This window comes from Zalophus californianus, chromosome 15 (genome assembly GCF_009762305.2).
Source record: "Zalophus californianus isolate mZalCal1 chromosome 15, mZalCal1.pri.v2, whole genome shotgun sequence".
Lineage (NCBI taxonomy): Eukaryota > Metazoa > Chordata > Mammalia > Carnivora > Otariidae > Zalophus > Zalophus californianus.
Genome location: NC_045609.1, coordinates 56,227,959 through 56,251,536, shown reverse-complemented (window position 1 = coordinate 56,251,536; position 23,578 = coordinate 56,227,959). Strand labels below are relative to the sequence as shown.

The following is a 23,578-nucleotide window of genomic DNA, read 5'->3' as shown; positions in this document are numbered from 1 at the left end:
AAAGGAACTGTCCCTCTCATTTTCCTCCTCCCTGACCTTAAATTGCCTTCTGCTCTCTAAATGACAGTACAGAAATGCCATTTTCATATCACGGTTCTTTAAGTGGAAAAGTTTATCCATGGATTTATGCAAATGAGCAGAAAGTCCCAAAGAGACCTTCTGATGGAATTGATTATTCTGCTTTTCCTTGAGCCCAGGGAGCTACTGGGGACAGAATGACACCTGCTGGAAACAGGGACTGTATGTGTTTGAGACAACAGGAAGTAGTGACCAGCCAGAAGCCAGTCCTGGTCTGGTTACAAATCTGGTTATAAAAGAAAGCAGCTGCAAAGAAATTTGCATGTCCAATAGGTTTCACTATTAAAGTTTACACAACGTGGAGTAATCAGCCAAGCTGGCTGGCTACCCAGATCACATGATTATGTAGAAACATGAAACTTGACTATGTGCTCGAGCAAGTTTTACTTCTCCCTAGTGTAGGGTGTTTGCCAGAAGCCTGCACTCTCGGAAATCAGACTCAAGTGACTGGGACCCTTGAGATCAAAGGCTTACCATGCTTCTCCCTAGGAGGGCCAGGGACTGCTGACGTGACCACTGACTCTTATTCGTGGCTCTTATAATTAACAAAAAGAATGGACAAGCTTAATAAAATAACTGTCCCTGCCAGTCAGAAGTTGAGGTAAGATTTTCCCCAATCCAATACTTCTTCTGCTGCTGCTGCTTCTTCTCCTTTTTTTTTTAAATGCTCTTACTGTGTGTGAGAAATCCTGAAATCCTGGAATACTTTGCTAGTTGTAAGGCAATGGGTGGCAATTGCTATAGGGAAGCAGACTGAGTTTTTAAAGAAATATGTAGGAACAAGTGGGCTTATTCTAGCTGCCTTTTACCTTTGAAAGATTAAGGTAGAAAATTCTGGAGAAACAGTAAAAAAAAAAAAAAAAGCCAATGGCTGAGATTCTACTAAAGGTCAGCTTTCAGAATCTGAATACAACAAACTAGCCTAAGAAAGGGTTTGTCTAATCTGAAACCTTAACCATTTCATTGTGGATTAATATTGAATGTTTAATGTTAAGGAATGTTATAACCATGTATGTTCATTGTAGTTGCACTATCTCTTATTTATTTTGTGGGTGTATATCACAAGTGCTTGGGGACATGAGATCTGTTTTTCCAGTGTACTTACGTCAGTATAATAATGATCTATAAAAAGCCACTTAGAAAGAAAAACCCACAAGTGGCCCAAGGAGTAAGAATCAAAAAACTCCTCTGAGCTATGGAAAAGACAATGTCCCAAATTTTGATTTTGAAGATCTTTTTTTCTCATTGTAACAGTATCATAGTTTTTGAAGATTAGAACTTTTTTTAAAATGTTTTATTTATTTATTCATGAGAGTCAGAGAGAGAGAGAGAGAGAGAGAGAGGCAGAGGCAGAGGGAGAAGCAGGCTCCCCGCCTAGCAGGGACCCCGATGCGGGACTCAATCCCAGGACCCTGGGATCATGACCTGAGCCGAAGGCAGACGCTTAACCATCTGAGCCACCCAGGCGCCCCTTGAAGATTAGAACTTTTAAATGTTCAATGAGTGTTTTATATTCCAGCTACCATTTAAACTTCAGTTTTTCATGGGTGATGTGACACATGTAGCAAGTACGTTTTCGCAAACAATAAGGAGTCAGAGAATTAGAGATTTTGAGGCAAAATGTAAGAGAAATTAGTCTGGAATTGGCGGCGAGACTGCCCTTCACAGTGAGAATATGGATCTCACACCTGGTAGGTGCTTGGTAAATGGTGGTTTGAAATGAACTGCTGATCTGGCACGGGTAGGCTCTGTTGGCTTGGTCAGCCATTTCAAGGGCACGTTGGTGAGTGCTGTGGTATGACCTGCACTGACAGGGGACAAGAAGGTACCTCAGTCTTTCCCTTGGTCTGGAGTCACTACACCCTCATGGGAGGGGGGCAGGTGAATCAATGAAAGTAGTAAGTGACTGAATGAGTATAAGAAAAGAATTGGAGTAGCCAGGAAAGATTTCATGGAGAAGATACTTCAAGAGCTAGGTTTGAGAGGTGGGTGAGACAAAAGTAGTGTGAGAATTGGAGGAAAAGCAATGAGCCGGGAGGAAGGAAATAGAGAAACTGACACTTGGGGCTGGCCTTGAGCACAGTTCATTGGTGGGATGATGAAAGTGTTCTGTCCAGCAGGGACTATGGAGTAGGGTATATGGGACCAGAAGGTCCTGATAAGGTAGGATGTGTAGGGTGGGGCCAGCTCACAAAGGATGGTGAGGGCTCTACACATGGGGGGTTAGAGAATGGTTTACAGGGTTAGAGATGTCACGGGTGACAGGATGGACTAGAGGGGCAGGGAGCTGGGGGCAGGGATACTCTGTAATGGGGGCAGTCCAGGAACCCAAGCATCTGGCGTTATGGGCCTGGACTTGGGACACAACAGTGAGAAGGGAAAGGAAAGGAGCAGTAGGAAAGACATGCCAAAGCAACTAAGAAGGCATGGATATTACAGCTTCCCTCAAATGAGCAAGAGGGTTTCACAAAGTCCTTTCCAAACATTCCATAACCTGGAGCTATAGGAAGTCTTAGAACCCCTTTTAGGAAATCCATATGGGAATTTAAATAAAGAAAGGCAATAGAACCTGAATCACTTTATGATCCCCCCCACAACCCCCTCGGGATCAAGTCCAGCTTAATCACAGAGTGGTCAATAGGCAAGATGCAACCATAGATTATAGGGTAGGAAACCAAAATTATATTGTGGATAATCATACCCTACACTCATCTGCTTAGGCAGAAGTAACTTTTTTTTTTCCACTTGGTTACTCAGTTGTCTTTACAGAATTGGCTTCTTTTGGTAAAATATGCACTGTTGATGTGGAACTTTTCAAAGAAATGAAATTGTAAACACAATGGACTTGAAGCACCATCTTAAATCTTTTCTGTAATTAGATGGGATGATGAGGAATAAGGAAATGAAGTCCTTGATCCCTGTGGTTTGCATCCTCTGTCCTGACTAGTTAGCACCAGTTCAGAAGGTTGCCTAACTGCAATTATTTGGCACCAGGTGACAGTAGAAGTGAAGAGCTGTGTTTATATTCTTAGGTTTATCAAAGTTTATATGAGGATTTGCATAAATTCTTAGCCACAAAAATAGAGAAATAGTGAGTGTCCATCAAGGGCACTTCATGATCTTGGCACATTAACAATTATTAGCTTAAAAATGGTAGTCATTAGGGCGCCTGGCTGGCTCAGTTGGTTAAGCGACTGCCTTCGGCTCAGGTGATGATCCTGGAGTCCCGGGATCGAGTCCCGCATCGGGCTCCCTGCTCAGCGGGGAGTCTGCTTCTCCCTCTGACCCTCTTCCCTCTTGTGCTCTCTCTCTCTCTCTCATTCTTGCTCTCTCAAATAAATAAATAAATAAAATCTTGAAAAAAAATAATTAAAAAAAGGTAGTCATTATTATCATTGTTATTCTTTCTTATAAATTCCATAGGTGCGCAATTGATATCATAAACATTAATCCTTGATAAAGTTTATGTTCATTTCAGTTCTTCTTTTTAGTTCTTTTGGTTGTGTTTTTCGTGGATTGTGACACCTGTGGCATTTAGCTTTGCAAGGACTGTAGACATGATAAACACCCCTCCTCTGCCTTATTCTAAGTGGCTAATACAACTGTTGAGCAGAGCAGAGCCCTGTTTTGGGTGTCTGGGTCTCACCAATAGGACTCTCACTTGGAGATCTAATTTCACAGGTTCTGGGACGTGACTTATCGTCTCAGGTCTTGGAATCCTCAATTGGAATTTCCAGTTACTTGATTTTTCAAGTTCAATTCTTCAGAGACAAATTCACTGGGGTGTCTGGCTGGCTCAAGTGGTAGAGCATGTGACTCTTGATCTCAGGGTACTGAGTTTGAGCCCCATGTTTGGGTGTAGAAATCACTTAAAAAAAAAAAAGAAACAAATTCACCTTCTTTTCACCTTCTGCCACTAGCTCCTTCTCTGATATTCCCTGTTTCCATCAATGGTATCATCATCAGTCCTAACTTTGGTTCACCCCTGCCTGCACCTCCATTCACCTCCCATGCCCTGTAGTCTATCTTTTATGATGCTTCCATATATTCTATATATGGCTTTCCTATCACATCATCCTAGATAGGTCTTCCTCTCCCTTGTGTCCCCCATCCACAAAATGAGGAGTTTGGACCAGACAGTTTCCAAAGTCCTCTTAGCTCTGATGCTGTGTGATCCTTCAGGCATGGAGACCATTCTCTGACCCCACTGTTTAGAGATGGGCAGCTTTCAAAGATTTTTATTCCAAGGCCCTCAGGAAATATTTCCTGATTGAATCACCAGTCTGAAAGCTGTCCATGCCTAGACAGTGGGGTCAGAGAACACAGCTAGACAGCAGCCAAGGAGGTCACCTAGACGTCCGGTTGCTGTGATGTATTCAGAAGGACAATGCAGTTGGAGCCCAAAAGGTTGAATTTTAATTGCCAGTTATTAGCTATGGGTCCTGAGGAAGTCACTCAACTTCTGTAAGCTTGTTTCCTCAACGGTCAAATAAAACTAGAGATGCCTTCCTCATAGGCTCATTATGAAGACCAAGTAAGACAACATGGGCTAAAGGGCCCAGAATGACATCTGCTTCATGGTCAGTGTAACAAGTAAATAAAAAGGAAACACAATAACCAGTAGTTCAACCCACACATCATGAATGACCATTTGGTGTCTCTCTTCCTACTCATGGTAATGGATCCAACCCCCTTTAACTGGAGGGGTAAGCAGAGCAGGAAGCTGCCCAGGGGCTCATGGTGGAGCAGCTCTTGAATATATATGTGTTTGGGAGCATTTCTCCTCTCATTCTTTATAAGCTTAGGGCAAAGGCCAGTGGTAAAGTGGGAGGGTGAAAAGAAAGCATAGCATCTACTGGTAGAGATAAGACAGACTTCCCAGGAAGTACTTCTCTTCACATTGCCCACCTGCATTATGTCAGCTGAGAATCTGCTCACCTGGGACATCCCGTGTCACACCAATGGACGGAATCCTCAGACAAGACCTCTTTCTCCTTTGGGCAAGCTGACTGGAGCCACATTACTAGAATTTGCTTAGTGTTTGTAGCTTTCGGGACCATCAGCTAAGAAAACTCAAGGCACTTTTCCTCACCTACTCTGGGCATGGTTCTGCCGGGAAAACCCTAAACCAGAGTCCACATATCCAAGGCACCCTCTCTCCAGGATCCAGTGGTTGTTTGCATGCTATAGCTGAACAACCCCCTTCTTTTCATGCAACTGGCCTCCCAGTGGGCTGCGATACACTTAATTAGGTTTTCAAGAACCGAACCACAATGACATTGCAGCCAGGCCTCCTACATCAGTGGACTGGAGGAGTCTGGGCTGGTATCAGATGCTTCAGGGCACTCGTTTACAGATAGTCTCTTGATTTTCCCCCATAGGTGACTAACCTTGTCTGTTCAGTAGAGAATTTACTCTTTGGTTCATTTTCAAAGAGGATCTTACTATTGCCCTCATGCAGTAGCAACAAGGAATCTATGCTTGTCAAAGAATATGAATAAGAAAAATTGAATGGGGGCACCTGAGTGGATTAGTCGGTTAGTCGTCTGCCTTCAGCTCAGGTCATGATCCCAGGGTCCTGGGATCGAGTCCCGCATCGGGCTCCCTGCTCAGTGGGAAGCCTGCTTCTCCCTCTCCCTCTGTTTGCCGCTCCCCCTGCTTGTGTGCTCTCCCTCTCTCTGTCTGTCAAATCAATCAATAAATAATCTTTAAAAAAAGAAGAAAAATTGAATGACAGCTTGCTGCAGGGAAACTGAGAGCTCTCAGAGGCTTTTTAGTAACCCCTTAGAAGCATCCTTCTGCTGCCCTCCCCGAAGGCATGGCCGCATCATTTAGATCAGTGCTTCTCCACCAGGGGCACTTTTGCCCTCCAGGGGACAACTGATTGTCACCATTGGGGGGGGGGGTGCTACTGGCACTGAGGAGGTAGACTCCAGGGGTGCTGCTAAACATCCTGCATTTACAGAGCAGTGCTCACAGTGAAGAACTACCTGCCCCAAAATGTCACTAGTGCAGCTGTTGAGAAACAGATTCAGACTAAGTAAATGCGTCCTGTCTGGCACTGGAAGTGCTTCTTCATTTCTCTGTTCTTACGGAGTTGGTATGCAGTCAACGTTTAGAATATGTCATAGATATCTTTGCAATTGATCGGCCTCTGCTCACTGGGCTGATTTTCCTCTGTCTAGGATGGTTTGGATGAGGGGTTGCCAAGGAGAAGGGCCAGAGGTGTTTGGGCCTATATTTCAATGAGTTGTTGTTTTAAAAAAAGAAAAAATTAGTGTCAAACGAAACTTGATTCCACAACCTATGTGAACCATTGGGGTATATGTTGTTCTCTCCTAGGCAGAGAAATAAAAGCAGGAAAGATCTCCAGACATAAGGTCATCTTGGAATAGTCTCTGTTTCTACCTCTGTAAGCAAACTGGGTAAACCATGAGTGGAAATCCTTAGAGTTGGGATAAAAAGCAAATTAAGTGATAACATAGCTCTTAGGCAGTCCAAGGGCTTATGAAGCTGATCCTATAGCCAAACTCTGAACAGAGGTGGATATGCTGTGCTGGTCCTAGAGCAGAATGTGTTGTCCTGAGGTCCATGTGTAGAGCGTTATGGGATAAAATATCGAGGGGTGGAGGGGAGATGATCTGTACCTGTCTGCCCTTTAACCATCTTCTCAGTCACATGTGAAGATCCTGCAGCAGAGTCTGTGTGGCTCGGATCGGAATAACTCTGCCATCCCCTGGGGTAGTTTGTGCTGTTGCTGCAGTAGTCACCCTTTCTTGCCTGGTCTCTCCCTGGGGCCATGGGTGTATATTTTGTGAAACTGATGGATGGGTGTTGAGGAGGAAACTTTTTCTTAAGAGTTTATGCCCGCTCTATTGTAAAGTAATCCTATATCCAGCTTCCCACGACTCTTTAAGTTCATGTCACTCTTATGCAGAGGTGAACAGTTTGCCTGATTCTCTTATGCTATTGGAAACGGTGAGAGGATATGTATTCGGGGGGCTGCTGTATGCGGTACTGTCAGATGCTCAAGCCTCCTGGGTGACCCTAGATCCTGCTTCCAAGCCAAAGGGGCGACAGTGCTCTTGCCCCCTGTAGATGTGACCTTGCCAAGGAAACCATCTGAGTCGGCTTACCCAGACTCTGTCTCTGTAGGATAGTGGTCAGAGGGGCTGCCACTGTTTGCCTGTCAGACACATTGTGTCGTTGGCTTTGTGATTCCCATCTGCCAGCCCCCTCTTAAATCTCACTGACCTAGGGTCATTCTGCTTCTTTCAGGTGATCTTGTGTCTATTAGCTCAGGGTTGTTGATGTCTAAGCCTCAGGGACATCTTTAGTTTTCTCATTGCACACACTTGCTGGACTTCCTGGGCCCCCAGGGACCAGCCCATGATCAGAGGTTCAGAGGATGGCACACCTGTTGCTCCAGAAATGGGCCCCACCTGCTGTGGGGTAGAATTCCAGCCCCCGTGTGAGTCTCGCCTCCAGATCAAGGGAGAGGTGAACCCTGAAGTGGGACCCTGGCTTGCAGGCTTCCGGGTCCCGGGGCCACAAGGCTCCCAGCACATTGTAGGGAAGTGGTTTTTGTGCCAAGCTCTGATGCTGGAGCATGCACAGCCAGTGCAAACCCTCTCTCGGGGAGTCATACCTCGGGTCCATCGCTTCTGCTGTGCGTGAACCTCCCAATTGGCTCGTGTGTTCTCATGCCCAGTTCTACACACATCCAGGAGCAGGCTAGTCTTCCTTCCCAACCTGTACCGTGTTCTCCAGCTGAGGACTGGCTGCTCCCATGGAGCTCCTCCTGCAAGTCCCTGCTCCTCTGGGGTGGACCCACATCCTCCTGCCGGTCCTGCCTCACCTCCCTTTTGAAAGGGCGTCCGCGGGCAGCTCCTCCTGCAGGCTTATTTTCGACTTGATGTGTTTACAATCCTTTAACAGCATTCTGGTCTCGACCCCCAAGCAGGCCATTTTCCCCAGGCCCGCATGGCTCTTTCGGTGCTCGCTTCAAAAGCCAGACAAGGAAGTGGCTTAAGGAGCATGTTGCTTCTCCTTGATGAGCCACACTTCTCTGGTGTGGCCACTTTCCTGAGAAAGGATCACATTACCCCAGGGGCGTCCTTATCTCCCAGCAAGCTAACTCTCGATTTTATCCCCGCCATGGAGGGAACGTGCAGCAGAGAGCCCTGAGCTCCTGAGATGGGTGGTCATGCAGCCACACAGGCCCCATGCTCCCAGAGCCCCCTGCCTGGTTTAACGCTTTGCTCTTGCAGTCTTACAAATCTTAATAATTTTGAACAAGGGGCCCTGCATTTTCAGTTTGCACTGGGCCCCAGAAATTATGTAGCTGGTGCTGGCCACAGGTTCCCTGAGCCTGCTCGCCCTGCTCTATGCAAGGACACAGACATCATCAGTGGGGAAGCTCCCACCAGGTCACAGAGGTTTCCTGGCAATGCTTTAGCTCCATTATTTTGGAGGCAAGAAAGCTGAGGCCCAGAGAGGGGAAGTTACTTAACCAAGCTCACACCAGCAGAGCCTGCTCCAGAGCCACATCTCCCCATTTGCCTGTGAGGAGAAGGGAGAGCCACCACCCACCCCCCTTTATTAACCCTGGCCAACAAAGCTTAGTCTAGCTTAGTCTGTATTCTGTATTTTCCCTGGGCATTTTTTTTTTTTTAAACTAAAAGGCAACTAATTCGCTGGTGAGAAACCCCAGTGAAGCCCTGCAGAACCATGCCCGTCAGGATTTCAGGCTTTGACGTGTTTCCTGGTCCAGACTTGAATTCCATGCTGACCCAGGCACGTCTGGTATCTACAGATACATATTTTTCAAAGAACACTCCCACAGTAGTTTATGTCAGCTGAGAGCAAGCTGTAATTATAAAGAGAAGAGTTGGTTTTGCACATAGACTGAGCATAGAGGACCAGTGTGGCATAACTGAAGAAAGGTGTTTTTGCTGTACTGGAAAGAAGATGATCTTTGAAATCAGGCAGGCCTGGGTTTGAACGCTTCTCTGTACTTCCTAGCTCGTGGTCTTTGAGAAGGTCACTTAATCCCTTTTTGCCTCAGCTTTTCCATCTGGAAAGTAATATCCTATATTATAATAATATACAACATAATAGGGGTGTATTGTAGCAGTGAATGTGTTAGAGAGGAAGAGCTCAATGGATACTTCCTTCCCCCAAATCCCCAGATTGTGTCATTGGAGAGGCAACCACGTGGGATAAGGCAGTGTGTCTCAGAGTCCTGGTTCAAAATTAAACCTCACGAAGGGGAATAGGTTAAGGCATAAAGGCACTATCCGTACCCAATGCCCCTGCGGGCTGGAGGGCAGATTGCTGGGCTCTTGTCTCCCACACAGAAGTGGCTCAACCAACAGTTGTTGGGCTCAGAGAATGGAACACTGTCCAGGAAGAGCCTGGTGATAAGAAGGAGGGAAAGGTCAGAGGAGGGAAACCATACCTAAGCCAAGGGAGTTGGGGGTGGGGGGCTGTGGCTAAGGGTGCTCCCTGAAGGGTGGAGACCTGAGCTCAAAGGTGGAAAGAAGTGTCCTCCCCATCCAATTTGTTATTTTTGCAGTTGACTTTTTAACTTCACTGGGTTCAAAGTGTAAAAAGCCGCAGGTGGAAGAATAATCTCTTAAACACGTGAAGCGTCGTAATGTCCACAGTTGATCCCCGGCAGGAAGGAAACAGTCATTTTATTCTAGTGCAAACCACTATGATAGAATAAAATACAAACATGAGAAATATACCTTCACAAAGAAAATGTCAAATGTAATACCAAATCCTTGGAAAACTGGGGCCTCAATGTCTATGTGACTATTTTGCCTTTTAAACAGTCTTTACAGACTTTCCAGGGTCAAAGTTCTTTTTTTTTTTTTTTTTAAACAATAGAAGGTCTTTTCATTTCCTATCCTCTCCACATTCAAAAATGATCACATTTGCAAACCAGTTACAGATGACTGGGCCTAATATACCTGATGAATGCTGAAAACAACCTCTTGACACGATTAAAACAAAAGCAATTTCGGCAAATACCTCCAAATAAAATGGGGGGAAATCTGCTTTTTTTAAAGATTTTATTTATTTTTTCGACAGAGAGAGACACAGCGAAAGAGGGAACACAAGCAGGGGGAGTGGGAGAGGGAGAAGCGGGCTTCCGGCCAAGCAGGGAGCCTGATGTGGGGCTCGATCCCAGGACCCCGGGATCATGACCTGAGCTGAAGGCAGACACTTAACGACTGAGCCACCCAGGCGCCCTGGAAATCTGCTTTGAAACTGCTAATGAGGGGCGCCTGGGTGGCTCAGTCGGTTAAGCATCTGCCTTCAGCTCAGGTCATGATCCCGGGGTCCTGGGATCGAGTCCTGCTGAGAAAGGAACCCACTTCTCCCTCTGCCTGCCGCTCCCCCTGCTTGTGTGCTCTCTCTCTCTGACAAATAAATCAATAAAATCTTTAAAAAAATAAAAAAAGAAAGAAACTGCTAATGACCATTTTACGAGTACGAGGTTTCCTTTTGGGGTGATGCAAACCTTCTTCAACTAGACAGCGATGGTGGTTGCGAGCATTGTGAATTTCCTGAAGGCTGCGAATTTTACATTATGTGTATTTTACTGCAATAAAAAAATTGATAATGAAATTATTTTCCATGCTTACCATAAAATACTATATTTCGGGGACCCATGATCATATTTTTCTTTGACCAATTAGATATTGTTTCGAAGTGTTTTTTAATGTATTTTTAATAAGCACTCTGGATGGTTTTTAAGAATGGCAAGGCTTCTTTCCACTTCAATCCCTACACCTGATATTCCCCAATATCTCTTTTACTCAGATCTCAGTGAAATGAGCTTAATTGAGTCTAATTTCTTCAAGGTATTGGAAATACTGTCCCTCAAAATCATTCTTTATTCCCTGAAAATATCTTTGCTTTTAGCTATTGAAATGGATGCCCAGACAAGCGGATGACAATATATTATGCTACATAGACATAGGCAAGACTCGTTTTTTTTTCCCCCATCAAGGTTAATCTTTAAAGGAACAAGCTCCAATTCTTAAAAACACATTCCTTCTCTAGCATCATGTAGGCTTAGGTTTTCGGCCTTTTCCTAAACGTGATTAGAATTACGTGTCACATCGTCTTACAGATTTATTGTTTGGGAGTTACCACTCCCACATGGTAATTTTCATGCTGGTGGAGGAGAGACTGTGAACATAGCAAAATTTCTGCCGTGTGCGCCATGTTAGAACCAAGAGCATACCAAAGCTGAGCACGGTGACAGGATTAAATAACATGACCTCTGGGGACTCTTCCAAATAGATAGTCTGTCATCTGTGGATACAGGAGCCTCCTGGAACTTTTTTTGAGTTTTGCAATCTTCTTGTGTATCATTTTGGGGAAGAGATTTCCCTTTACCCACGTGCCTCCCTGCTGCATGACTGGCTGAGTGCAGGAACCAGCAAGGCTGCCTCGGTGCTCTGAGGAAGAAAAGGGCTGCATCCCTGCAGGCCCCGCAGACCAGGAGGAAGAGCTGTGACAGATTCTACTGTCACACCAAGTGGCAAATCTTCTAAGAACTTTTTAAAACTAGTTTAGCATATTTTCCTTGCCATCTCATCAGGATGCCGTGTCCCACACCCAGCTGCCTCTGATAGGGTAAAGCGTGTCAGGATTTTTTTTTTTAAAGGATTCAGGGTATTAGTAGGATCATCCCTACTCCTGCCTGTGCCAGGTCAGCCCAGTTTGTGTCTGCTTATAACCCAGATCAGCAGTTCAGACACGCCGAAGATGACCACAAAATATTTGCAGATCTCAGTGGGAAAAAGAAAGAAAGAAATGGTAGAGTGTTTGGAGAAACTTGCAAGTTACTTTCTCCGGTTAATGGCTGGTTAAGAACCCTGACAGTGAGATGCTTGCAGGTAGGGGCACGCGGTCCTCCACTCCAGGGCTCCTAGGTGGTTTTTCTGACTAGGGCGCTGAGAAGGGACTCATGGGCACATGGTGCTCTGGTGAGTCCAGCCACTCTGGCTCTCAACGTGGCCCAGACCCCAGAGGGCCCCCAACCACATTCCCGCCCTCCCCTCACCTGCCTGCACTACTCTCTCCCCCTTCTCCTACAATCTGTCCCTTCCTCTTTGTTCTCTGCCCCTCTCCAAAGACCGAAAAAGGTCCCCGGGAGCCCACACTCCCCTCTGGCTACAAGTCAGCTCTTGGGGACCAGCAGCGGGGCAGTAGTAGGGCACATGTGTCCCCAGTAAAAACTGCTTGGTTGGTAGAGGGATTGGTTGTGTTCTCTAGGGACAGAGAGACAGAAGTGCCCAAAGAGGCACGTGTTGAAGCCCGCCACATGCGTGCGTGAGGGGTCAGGCTGAAACAAGCCAGCACAGGTTATCCAGGGCTGGTTGGGAGCATGGGCTCTGGAGTCAAAAGCCCTGGTTTTGAATCCCAGCTGTCATTTACTAAGTGTAGGACCTGGGGCAAATTACTTTACTTCTCTGAGCAAATATTTTCTCATCTACAAAAACTGAGATCATCACAACCATGTGAATATACAATGTCTGTGTGAATACAGTACAGATCTAGACACTTAGAAGTAATTAAGATGATCCATCTTATGTCATGTGCTTATTTTTTCACCACAAGAAGCAATGAGGATAATAAAGGATCTACCTCACAGGGTTGTGAGGGCTAGCTGAGGTAATGCGTGCAAAGCACCAGGCCCATAATACATGCTCACTAAACGCTGGCTTCTCCTGCTGCTGCTGTTGATGATCCGAGTCTGACACCGGCCCTACTTCCTGGGCTTGCACTGTAACCAAGGCACAAAAATGTAGAACAGTCCCTGCCATGGAAAAGCTGAGCCTCTGGCAGGAGCCTCCAGCAGTGTGTGGAAAGGAAAAGAACAGGGTGTGATGGAAAGGACTGGGGGAATCTTTAGCTAATCAATCTTGGGGCAAAGGCAACATTTGTCTAGAACTTAGTTTCCTCACTTATAACAAGAGGGCATTGACCCAGGATATTCCTAAAGTCTCTCCCACTGCCAAATATCTGTGACTACCTTAATGACAGGCAAACCTAGGAGTCGGAGTTCCCAAGCTGTGTGGTCTGAGACAAGCATCATGATCTCTCTGGGCCTGGGGATCTGCATCTGGGACATGGGCGGGGGTGCTACCTCTGCCTTGGGAGGCTTCCTCCACCATGAAAGGGGCTGTCAAAACTTCCGTGCCATCTCCAGCGTGGACCCCTCGGCTGCTGCATTTGCAAATCTAAATATAGCAGCAATGATACCACAGGAAGGAGGGGCATGAGGACCCGGAGCCGGGACTAGAACCTGGAGCCGGGACTAGAAGAGGCTGTGGCGAGGCAGAGGAGGGGAGCCCCAATTTGACAGGCTCTGCCGCATGCAAATAGCAGAACAGTCACTAAAAAGAGGCATTCTGGTTCAAGATGATGGTTTGTAACCAGAGACTTCAGCTTTGAGACAGAAATTATCCAAAAGGAAGATATTTTGTGTGAATCAGAGAATCCCCCAGTCCTCTGAGTTCACATAAGTCAGGTTTTTGTCAAGTGATTTGGGAGCATAAGGGACCCCTTTCCTGCATTTCCAGAGGGAAGGATCTGTGTTCATTTTCATTAGCTCTGTCCTGCACGTGCCTTTCTCAGTGTGTATTCACAGAGTACTTGTGGACGAAAGAAAACAAATACAGGTCCCCATCTGTAAATTAAGATAAATAGTATTTTAAGATAATATTTTAAAAATCAAATTGTAGGACCAAAAAAAAAGTTCATGACGAACAAGATGTTGACATTTTAATTGAAGACAGGACCAGTACTGCCGATTTATTTTGCCTCAGACCCCAGGACGGTCCACCTTGCAGTCGCCAGTTCTTCCTTCTGCCCAGCTGAGGCCCTAAAGGGCATCTTGATGTCATCCCTCTGGTATCCCCCTACCTCGGGCTGGGCTTTCCTACTGGTCTCCTGGCCACCAGTGTCCCCGCACTGAGGCCCTGCTCCATTCTCCCCGCCTAATCAGGGTGGGTTTTCACGGGTTTCCTGCTGCCTGTAACCCGACCTAACAAGGCCCTTGGCTCCCTGTCCCCAGCCTCTAGCCTCATCTTTGATCACACCCTTCCGCAACACCCCACACCCTGCTGCTCTCAGCGTCTCACCAGTCCCCAAACATGGCAGAAGGTCTCGAGTCTCAGCCTTTGCCCTTGCAGTTCCTGCCCCCAGCTGCTCTTCCTCACTCTTCTGCTTGGTGGATTTCTATTTTCCCAGCAGGGTCCAGCTCCCAGGACACTGCAGCTTAAGACCTCAAGTCAGCCAGGTCCTCAGAGCCCTCTGACCCGCCTCGTGCCCAGCAAAGAATACTTTCTAGTTTTACATGTGTGTATCATATGAATTTCTAGACATCCACGTGGATTCCTTCCATAAACCGAAGGGACAAAACTATTTTGAGTTTAGGAAAGAAAGTTTAAGCTACAGCATAGGAAAGATGTCCCATGAACCAAATCACAGTTCAAAAGTAGCTGTTAGCCCTGGAGATAAAACGACCAATCCGTAGTACTGTCGGAAGTACTAGAAATCCAGGGTAGACAGAAGTAAAATGCAGAGCTGCGGAAGACCTGAGCATCCCTGGAATCCAGTCTTCTCAGTTTACAAGAGAAAATGAGGCACTGAGTGGCAACAAGAATTGCTCAGATGGGCACAGCCAGGAAGCAGCAGAGATTAGAGTAGAATCGACCTCTCTGGACTCCGGTCCTAAGTGGCCTCCTTCCCGTGCCCGAGAAATTATCTGGAAGGGGGAAGGAGCCACTTAAGCTGGGCCTTGGATTGAGGGGATGGAATGAGAACAATTGTGGTTCATAGCAGTGGGTTAATTATGTCTAAAAATGTCTGTTGGGTCCAAATTGTGAAGGTCTTTGAATGCCAAGCAAATGAGTTTGCATTTCATCATGCGGGAAATGGGGAGACCTTGAAGACCCCTCATCCATGGGGTGGCACGATGACGAGGGGCAATGTAAGAAAATGCATTTGGCAGAGGGGAGACATGGAAGGAGGGAGACCAGAGGGGCGGCCACAGGCGTCGTCCATTGCCCGCAGGATCACAATGGCTGTGACCAGGAGCAGGCATGAGGAGACAGAGACAGGTAAGGTCATCTAGAGGTGAACTGACACAGCTGATGATGGGACACAGAGAGTCAGACCGAAAGAAAGGGTCCAAGAAAAGCCCAGAGGTTTCAAGCCTAAGGATAAGGGTACCAGATTATAAATTCTATTGTCTTCTTAGTCTCTTCCTTTTCAGAAGTCTTCAACTTTCTATAATATGCTTGTGTTGAAATTTCAACAGCAAAAATAAAATATACTACAGAAATGATGAGTAACATCTTAAAAAGAAATCCAGAGTCAATAATAGGAGATCATTTAAACACCTAAGAAAGGAGAAAGTGAGATAAAGGATCGGCAGACCTAGTGATGATCTTTATGTTTTTAAAAATTCCTTCATCGTGTAAAGTAGTTAAGACAATGGATGTCTTCTTCGCTTCTATATATGTATCAAGGAAAATGTTAGAGAGATTGCTACTCCAGAATGATCTTAGGAACATATACGTTGGAGGTACCGGCCAGATGTGAGGAGAGCACAGATGTTCTAAGGTACGGAACCAAGTAGATGTAGATAATTCACAGGAAAGAGCCAGCTGTCAGCAGGGTGCCAGGAGCTCTGAGTGAGTGAATAACTGTGAGCCAAAGGAAAAAGCAGGATTATTCGGGAGACACTGTGGAGCTGCTACAGGCTCTTGAGGAGGGTGTGGCCTGGTGCAAGCTGGGGTTTAGGAACAAGAGCTGAGAAGGGCCCTGACAAGCCCTCACACACAGAGGACCAGCCCCACGGATACTGAAAAGATAAAGCTCCAGCCCCAACCTTGGTTAAGATTTGGGGGGGAAGAAGAAGGAAGGATTTATCTGCTCTTTTTGTTTGCAAGAGTCTCTTTCGTCTAAGACCCTCTTTAATGCATTCCTAAATCCAGATTAAATAAGGATTTTCTCTGATTAACACTGCTTTGCATTCCACCTTTCCTGGAGAGATCTAAGTACAAAAACCTTCTAAAACCTGCCTTTCAGGGTCCTCTATGAATGCATTAAGGAGCTAAAAGGAAAGCAAGATGTTTTCTGATCCTTTTACTTTTTTCTACTAAATTTCAAAAAAATATACTTCTTGCAGATAATACCATCTTTTATTTTATTTTTTTAAATAGGTTTCCTCATCTTTTTTTTTTAAGATTTTATTTATTTATTTGACAGAGAGAGAGCACAAGCAGGGGGAGTGGCAGGCAGAGGGAGAGGGAGAAGCAGGCTCCCCACAGAGCAGGGAGATCCCAATGTGGGGCTCAATCCCAGGACCCTAGGATCATGACCTGAGGCGAAGGCAGACGCTAAACCAACGGAGCCACCCAGGCGCCCTAATGCCATCTTTTAAATCACCTCCTGTATTTAATAAAAATTATTGGAAAGGTATTTTATAAAATAGGAATTTTCTGAGACTAGTTTTTGGTGATCTGGCCAAACTATCCATGTGCAGCCGCCTTCCCAGTGCTCCCTTGGTTCTGATGGAGCCCTGCGTCCACCAGTCTATCCTTCCTGCATCTGTTCTGTCCCTCTCCATCCCGGGGCTGCTCTCAACCTGCAGACACCTTTCTGAAGGGCAATCAGCATCTATGGATTCCTCTCCTCATGTTCTCTTAGCTGATGGGTCTTTGCTGGGGAATCTCCAAACGGTAATGCTGCCGGTGGTTCTCAGCCTTGGCCACACATCAGAATCACCTGAGAGCCAATGGTGTGGGGGGAGCCTTGGGCATGAGGACTATTAAAAGCACCCTAAGTGACTCTATTGTGTAGCCAAAATCAAGACCTCCTCTCCTCCAAGAAGAAGATGTATGGAGACTGCCCATTGATGTAATCTCTTACCTTCAATTCAAAAATACTCAGTGAACAAGTCTGGGCTGTTTGTGTTCAGCTCCTGGAGCTGGAGTCCCTGCTCTGGTGCCAGGTTGCCAGGGAACAGAGGCAGGCAGATGGAAAGTATCTCTGGGTCAGATTTGTATTGATCTGAGCATCCGTGAAGGTAAAAGCCTGGTCGTCGGCACCCACAGTTCATCCTTTCTGCTCGTTCTCCCTATTGAGAGCAGACATCACACCGTTGACTAAAACTCTTATTTGCCAGTATGTTAGTTTCCTGGCGCGAGAGAGTGTCTGTGTAAGCCTTCAGCATCCCATTTGGAGTAAAGACTTGCTGTTAAAGATATTTCAGCAATACAGGCAGGTGGGAAAATACTCTGGAGGTTGGGAGTGAGGGGGGCCTTCTCTTGTGCTCTTTGCGATTAAGGCTGGCCTAGAAGCAGATAAACCCACCTTGCTTCTTTTAATAAAGGTTCTCAGCCTCCTCTGTGCCTAAGAATCGCCAGTCCCAAGAAGGTTGTTAAAATGCAGATTGCTGGGCCCCACCTGGGATTTTTATTCCACTGAGGTGGTTGAGGACCCAGCAATCTGAGTTCTTGTTTCTAATTTACTTTAATTTTTTGACAAGCACAGTATTTTTACTTGTACTAAACTTAGTGTTGATTAAAATGTTCTCTTCTTACACTTGAACATAGCTGACTATATGGAAGCATTTGTCAGTTAACTAAAGGCACCCTAAGAACTCAAAATAATTCATCTTTTGCAAAGGTATTTCTGTAGGTTAAAGATCAAAATGCCACTCATGTCAGGGCACATAAATACCCTGTTTTATGCAGAACTGTGGTTAATGCGTGATTCCCACATGTTGGTAGCAATCAGCCACACCAGGCTGGGGGATGTTCTCAGCCAACCCTCCCTGCCACCACCCATCACCCTCCCCCCAAAAGACACTGACAAAACAACAATAACAGAGACACCCCATAACCAAACCCAATCCTGGAGCACCTTCTGGCCTGCAGGAGATCAACCCTGGTGGGAAGGCGTCCCCTTCCCGTCTCTAGCGCACGTCACTGATAGGAGCTTTGTTCCTGGTCTAAACTGGTCTCCAAGGGTCTTCTGCAAGACAAGCCTCTACGATGAACTGAAAAGGCCTGCGTGGGCAGGCACTTTACATCCATTATTTATTCTCTTCACAGCAACACTGTGAGGTAGATATCTTCATTTTACAGTTGCTAGCATTAGGTAGTCTTCAGACCATCCTCTAGAAAGCACTGTTTCAGAGAGTGATCTGGGTTTGAAGGAACAGGAGGGAACCTGAGATGGACTCTCTCCTGCCCCTTGGGCCCAACCCTCCCCCCCACCCCACCCCCACCGCCCATCCAAGGCCCACAGAAACAAGACCTCCAGCAGATCTTCTCCATACCTCTTGATGCTGATCTGCTCGGGTTTAGTCTGGCCTTCTCTCTCCCCTCCCTCAAGTATAGGGGTCCTGACATTTCACTGCTCCCTGTCACACCCACCCAGATTGGAGTTTCAGCTCATTAAAAGCCCCTCTGTTTGCAGGGGGAGGAAAGATACAGGTAAAGACTGGCTGGCTAAGCAGACAAAGCCTCAGGATCATGGTCACTTACGAAAATGTTTGAGATATAAGTGGAAAATGCAGGTTACGAAATGTCAAGTATGATCTTAATTATGTAAAATCTATACCTACTATATACATGTGTAGCAAAACATTAGAAGGCTGTTTAATTAAATGTTAATAGTGGAGGCTGGAATTAAGAGTGAAGTCTTAAGTATTATTTCCAAATTTTGATACATCTGTGACGTGTAGCCACCATGATAGTATCGTACAAAAATAGTTTCACTGCCCTAAAAATCCCCTGTTCCACCTATTCATCCTTCCCTTCCTCCTCCTGAACTCATGACAACCACTGATCTTTCTACTGTTTCCATAGTTTTGCCTTTTCCAGATTCCAGTTGGAATCATACTGTATGTAGCCCTTTTAGCCTTTCAGGATTATTCACTTGGCATATATTACTTTTTTTTTTAAATCAGAAATAAAGTCACAAAATTAAAAACTGTACAACCTATGTGACCAGCCATACTTATCTGGGACTCTGAAGAAAAAAAAGGTCACATTCCTTTTCGCCATTCGAAATACAGTACCCCTATAACCATTTTTACCAGATTTCCTGCCGTTGGCATTCTGGGAGTCCCAGGGCTGCTTACACAACCCACACTGCTCCATCCTGGCTCCTGCTTGTCTCCAGATCCATGAGCCCGTCTTCTTGGAGCCATCCCCCCCCTCCCAGATGGCATCCTGAGGCTCTTTCCACCTCTGGCCACAGGCCCTTTCCTCATTTCCACACAATCCAACAGACTTATTAACACATAGTAAGTCTCTGCTGAAATTTGGGGAATAACAGAAAGGAAGCACAACACAGAGAATGATTTATATTTACTACTAGACAAGGCTTCGCTCAGTGTCCTGGATCCTTCTTCAGGTCTTCCCAGCTTTGCTCCCAGCCATAGACCATTCTAAAGGCCAGCTCACTTCTGCACTGTAGAAATCCTTCTAGAGGTCAGCCTGTGAAGGGACCAACAACCAGGAGGCCCCAGGAAGACGGGAAACATCCAGGTAGCAAAGCCCAAGTCCTGTCCCCCACATGCTCATCTTCCTTGATTCCTGTTCTGGAGGAGAGTCTTTGCAGACTGAGTGACAGCCCGTTTCTCACAGACAGGGATATGGTCATGTCTTAGCCCCAAGGTCATCAAATGGTCCCTACCATGCGGCTCTGCGCCAAGCAGGTCCAGTCCCTTTTTCACTGTTGCAAATGGGAAGGGCACGTTCATCCTGCACGCCCCCCGCCCCCCCAGCACGCCCATCACCACTCTGCTGCTTCCGCAGACTATGGCTCGAGAAGAAAGCACATGACTCTCAAATAAATAAAAATATACAGGCAGAGGGTAGTTTAAATCCACACAGAGAAAAGCCCAGAGTCCCACAAAGGAGGGACAGCCCAGGAAAACCCACGCCCCAGTGAGGTTGTTGAACTGACCGCTCAGCTTCATTGTCTGAAACTTCGCACTGGGATTCAGGAGTTTTCCCCAAGCATCTATTTGCTTAACTTAGGCACAACTGAAAGGCCCACAGCACAAAAGGGTGTGGAGGGTGGTCTCCTAACCAGTAAAGTCAGCCCCAAGCAAATGGTCAGAAATGCAAATTATCCGACCCACTCTGGACCTACCCAATCAGAAGCTCTGGGGGCGGGGCCCACCTTCCGCGTTTCAGTAGCCCTCCCGGGGATTCAGGTGCAGTTGAAGGTGGGAAGCTGCTTCTTTGAAGGCAAAAAACTGGGAATTTTCAAACAATGATTTGTCCAACTCAGAACTTGTGGGATCTAAATCTTTTGAGAGCCAGGCTCAGCCTGGGGCACACAGCTTCAGGGTGTTGTTAAAAACTAAGTTTGTTGACATTAATTCAAAAGCTTGAAAAAAATTTTAGATCAGTGACAAAGGAGTGAATGTATAATTTGATTTGGTTTATATGAGTAATAATAATTATAATTATTTGTATAATCTGCTTACTATTTTAAAATGCTGAAATGCCATGCTGCTTAAAAATACGTATTAACATCTTTTATTTCTTTTTTTCCCCCAAGATTTTATTTAAATTCAAGTTAGTTCTAGTTTCAGGGGTAGAATTTAGTGATTCATCAGTTGCGTATAACACCCAGTGCTCATTCCATCAAGTGCCCTCCTTCATGCCCATCACCCAGCTCTCCCATTCCCCCACCCACCTCCCCTCCAGCAACCCTCAGTTTGTTCCTTAGAGTTAAGAGTCTCTTATGATTTGCCTCCCTCTCTGTTTTTGTCTTATTTTATTCTTCCTTCCTTTCTCCTATGTTCATCTGCTTTGTTTCTTAAATTCCACATATGAGTGAAATCATATGGTGTCTTTCTCTGACCAACTTATTTCGCTTAGCATAATACTCTCTTGTTCCATCCACATCATTGCAAATGGCAAGATTTCATTCTTTTAGATGGCTGAGTAATATTCCATTGTATATATATACCACATCTTCTTTATCCATTTATCTGTTGATGGACATCTGGGCTCTTTCCATAGTTTGGCTATTGTGGACATTGCTGCTATAAACATTGGGGTGCATGTGTGTCCTTTTGAATCACTATGTTTATATCCTCTTTATAAATACCTAATAGTGTAATTGCTGGGTCATAGGGTCGTCCTATTTTTCACTTTTTGAGGAACCTCCATTCTGTCTTCCAGAGCGGCTGCACCAGCTTGCACTCCCACCAACAGTGTAGGAGGGTTTCCCCTTTCTCTGTATCCTCAACATCTGATGTTTCCTGACTTGTTAATTTTAGCCATTCTGACTGGTGTGAGGTGATATCTCATTGTGGTTTTGATTTGTAGTTCCCTGATAATGAGTGATGCTGAGCATTTTTCATGTGTCTGTTGGCCATTTGGATGTCTTCTTTGGAAAAATGTCTGTTCATGTCTTCTGCCCATTTCTTGACTGGATTGTTTATTTTGGGGGTGTTGAGTTTGATAAGTTCTTTATAGATTTTGGATACTAGTCCTTTATCTGATATGTCATTTGCAAATATCTTCTTCCATTCCGTGGGTTGCCTTTTTATCTTGATGAAGTCCCAATAGTTCATTTTTGCTTTTGTTTCTCTTGCCTTTGGAGACGTGTCTGGTAAGAAGTTGCTGCAGCCAAGGTCCAAGAGGTTGCTGCCTGTGTTCTCCTCTAGGACTTTGATGGATTCCTGTCTCACATTTAGGTCTTTCATCCATTTTTACTTTATCTTTGTGTATGGTGTATGAAAGTAGTCCAGTTTCATTCTTCTGCATGTGGCTGTCCAATTTTCCCAACACCATTTGTTGAAGACACAGTCTTTTCCCCACTGGATATTCTTTCCTGTTTCATTGAAGATTAGTTGCCCGTATAGTTATGGGTCCATTTCTAGTTTCCCTGTTCTCTTCCATCGATCTATGTGTCTATTTTGTGCCAGTACCATACTATCTTGATGATTACAGCTTTGTCATACAAACTTGTCCAAAATTGTGATGCCTTCTGCTTTGCTTTTCTTTTTCAATTTTCCTTTGGCTATTCGGGGTCTTTTCTGGTTCCATACAAATTTTAGAATTGTTTGTTCTAGCTCTGTGAAAAATGCTGGTGTTATTTTGGTAGGGATTACCATATTAACATCTTTTTAAAACATATATTAGGTAAGTTCTGTTCTTAATTTTATTTTTGTTACGTGAGCATGGCTGTGTCATCACAATTTTAAAAATTAAATTGTGATCCTATTATCCTCTGCCATCCACGGAAGGATATCTCATAAAGGACTAATCAAAGAGAAGCTGTTTTATGCTTATTTTCACCTAACCATGACTTATCACAGTGAGACAGCTGGTATTTAAATCTGGGAACAGTCCAGCTGTACATTCCTTTTGCATATGCTTTATGCTGTAGTAGAGCAAAAAAGTGCTCCAAAGCGGATGCCAGAGAGGAGGAAAGGTGTGCATCACACAGAGTAGTTGATAAAATGAGCTGAGAGCATCATCACATCTTAGTTTGGGGGACACTGTGTTTTCCCAGGTAATAGAAGTTTGGTGACTGTAACTGACAGTCTGTGGGCATCAGGATTTGTGTGAATGAGCGGCAGAGGGAGAAGAAAAACTTTGCACACAAAATGTGTAGTTTATGAAACAATTCGACAATGTGCCATAATTACATATTATAATTATAATTATTTTAATAATATATAGTGAAAAGAAATTAGGAAGGGCCAAAAAGCATCAGATACCAAGTTGAGCAAATGACAAAATCACATCAAACTTATGCAACAGTTTACATCTGTTTATCTACACCTGCAGCAAAGTTACTTATACAAATCAGCCCCTGGCTCCCCCTTACTCTGTGTCCCATTCTTGACAAACTTCAGAGAGCATCCTTTACACTGACTCATTTTGTCCTTGAACCTAGTTAAGGATTAATTCAGCCTGAAGGTGTTTTGTTCGATTACAGTCAGCTTACAGCCAGAGTTGCCTTCTGTTCTGCACTGGAAATTATTAAATTGCCTCCCGATCAAACCATGCCAACTTCTCTCTCCCTCAATCTCTCCTTCTCTCCAAGCCCAGACCTCTTATCTTTCATTTTCCCTCATTCCTCTGTCTCAGAGATTCCCTAGAGTTCTGCAGGAAAAGGAGATAGGGGTTTGGTGCAGGACATATGTGAACAAACTCTAGAATCCTGTGGTGTTCTGAGGCAACTCAAGGGTCCAGCTCTAGGATCCCTCTGTGTGTCTCAGTTGGGCAGCCGTTCCCCCTTCTCCCTCATCCCTTCTTTCCTCTCTGCTGCTGAGCCTAGGGCTTTGCTGAGTTCTCATATGAATGGAATTAGTGAGTGCAGCCTTCCTAACTGGGGATATAAAATATGGTCTCATTTCCTTTGTTATCCAAAATACCACTTGGCGCCGACCTCTCCCCACATCCCAACATGGGTCCCTCAT

General features: G+C 45.3%; 1 protein-coding gene across 4 annotated transcripts in view; it reads left to right on the top strand.

Moving 5' to 3' along the window:
• The first annotated feature begins 453 nt into the window (after positions 1-453).
• BLNK (B cell linker) overlaps positions 454-23,578 on the top strand; it is a 73,977-nt gene continuing 50,852 nt past the window's right edge. For 2 of the 4 annotated variants that reach the window (XM_027596709.2, XM_027596706.2), the window contains exon 1: positions 454-679. In XM_027596709.2, coding sequence (XP_027452510.2) covers positions 633-679 — 47 coding nt within the window. In that variant the 5' untranslated portion in view covers positions 454-632. The remainder of the gene's footprint in view (positions 680-23,578) is intronic. The other 2 variants (XM_027596710.2, XM_027596707.2) reach the window with 1 other exon arrangement.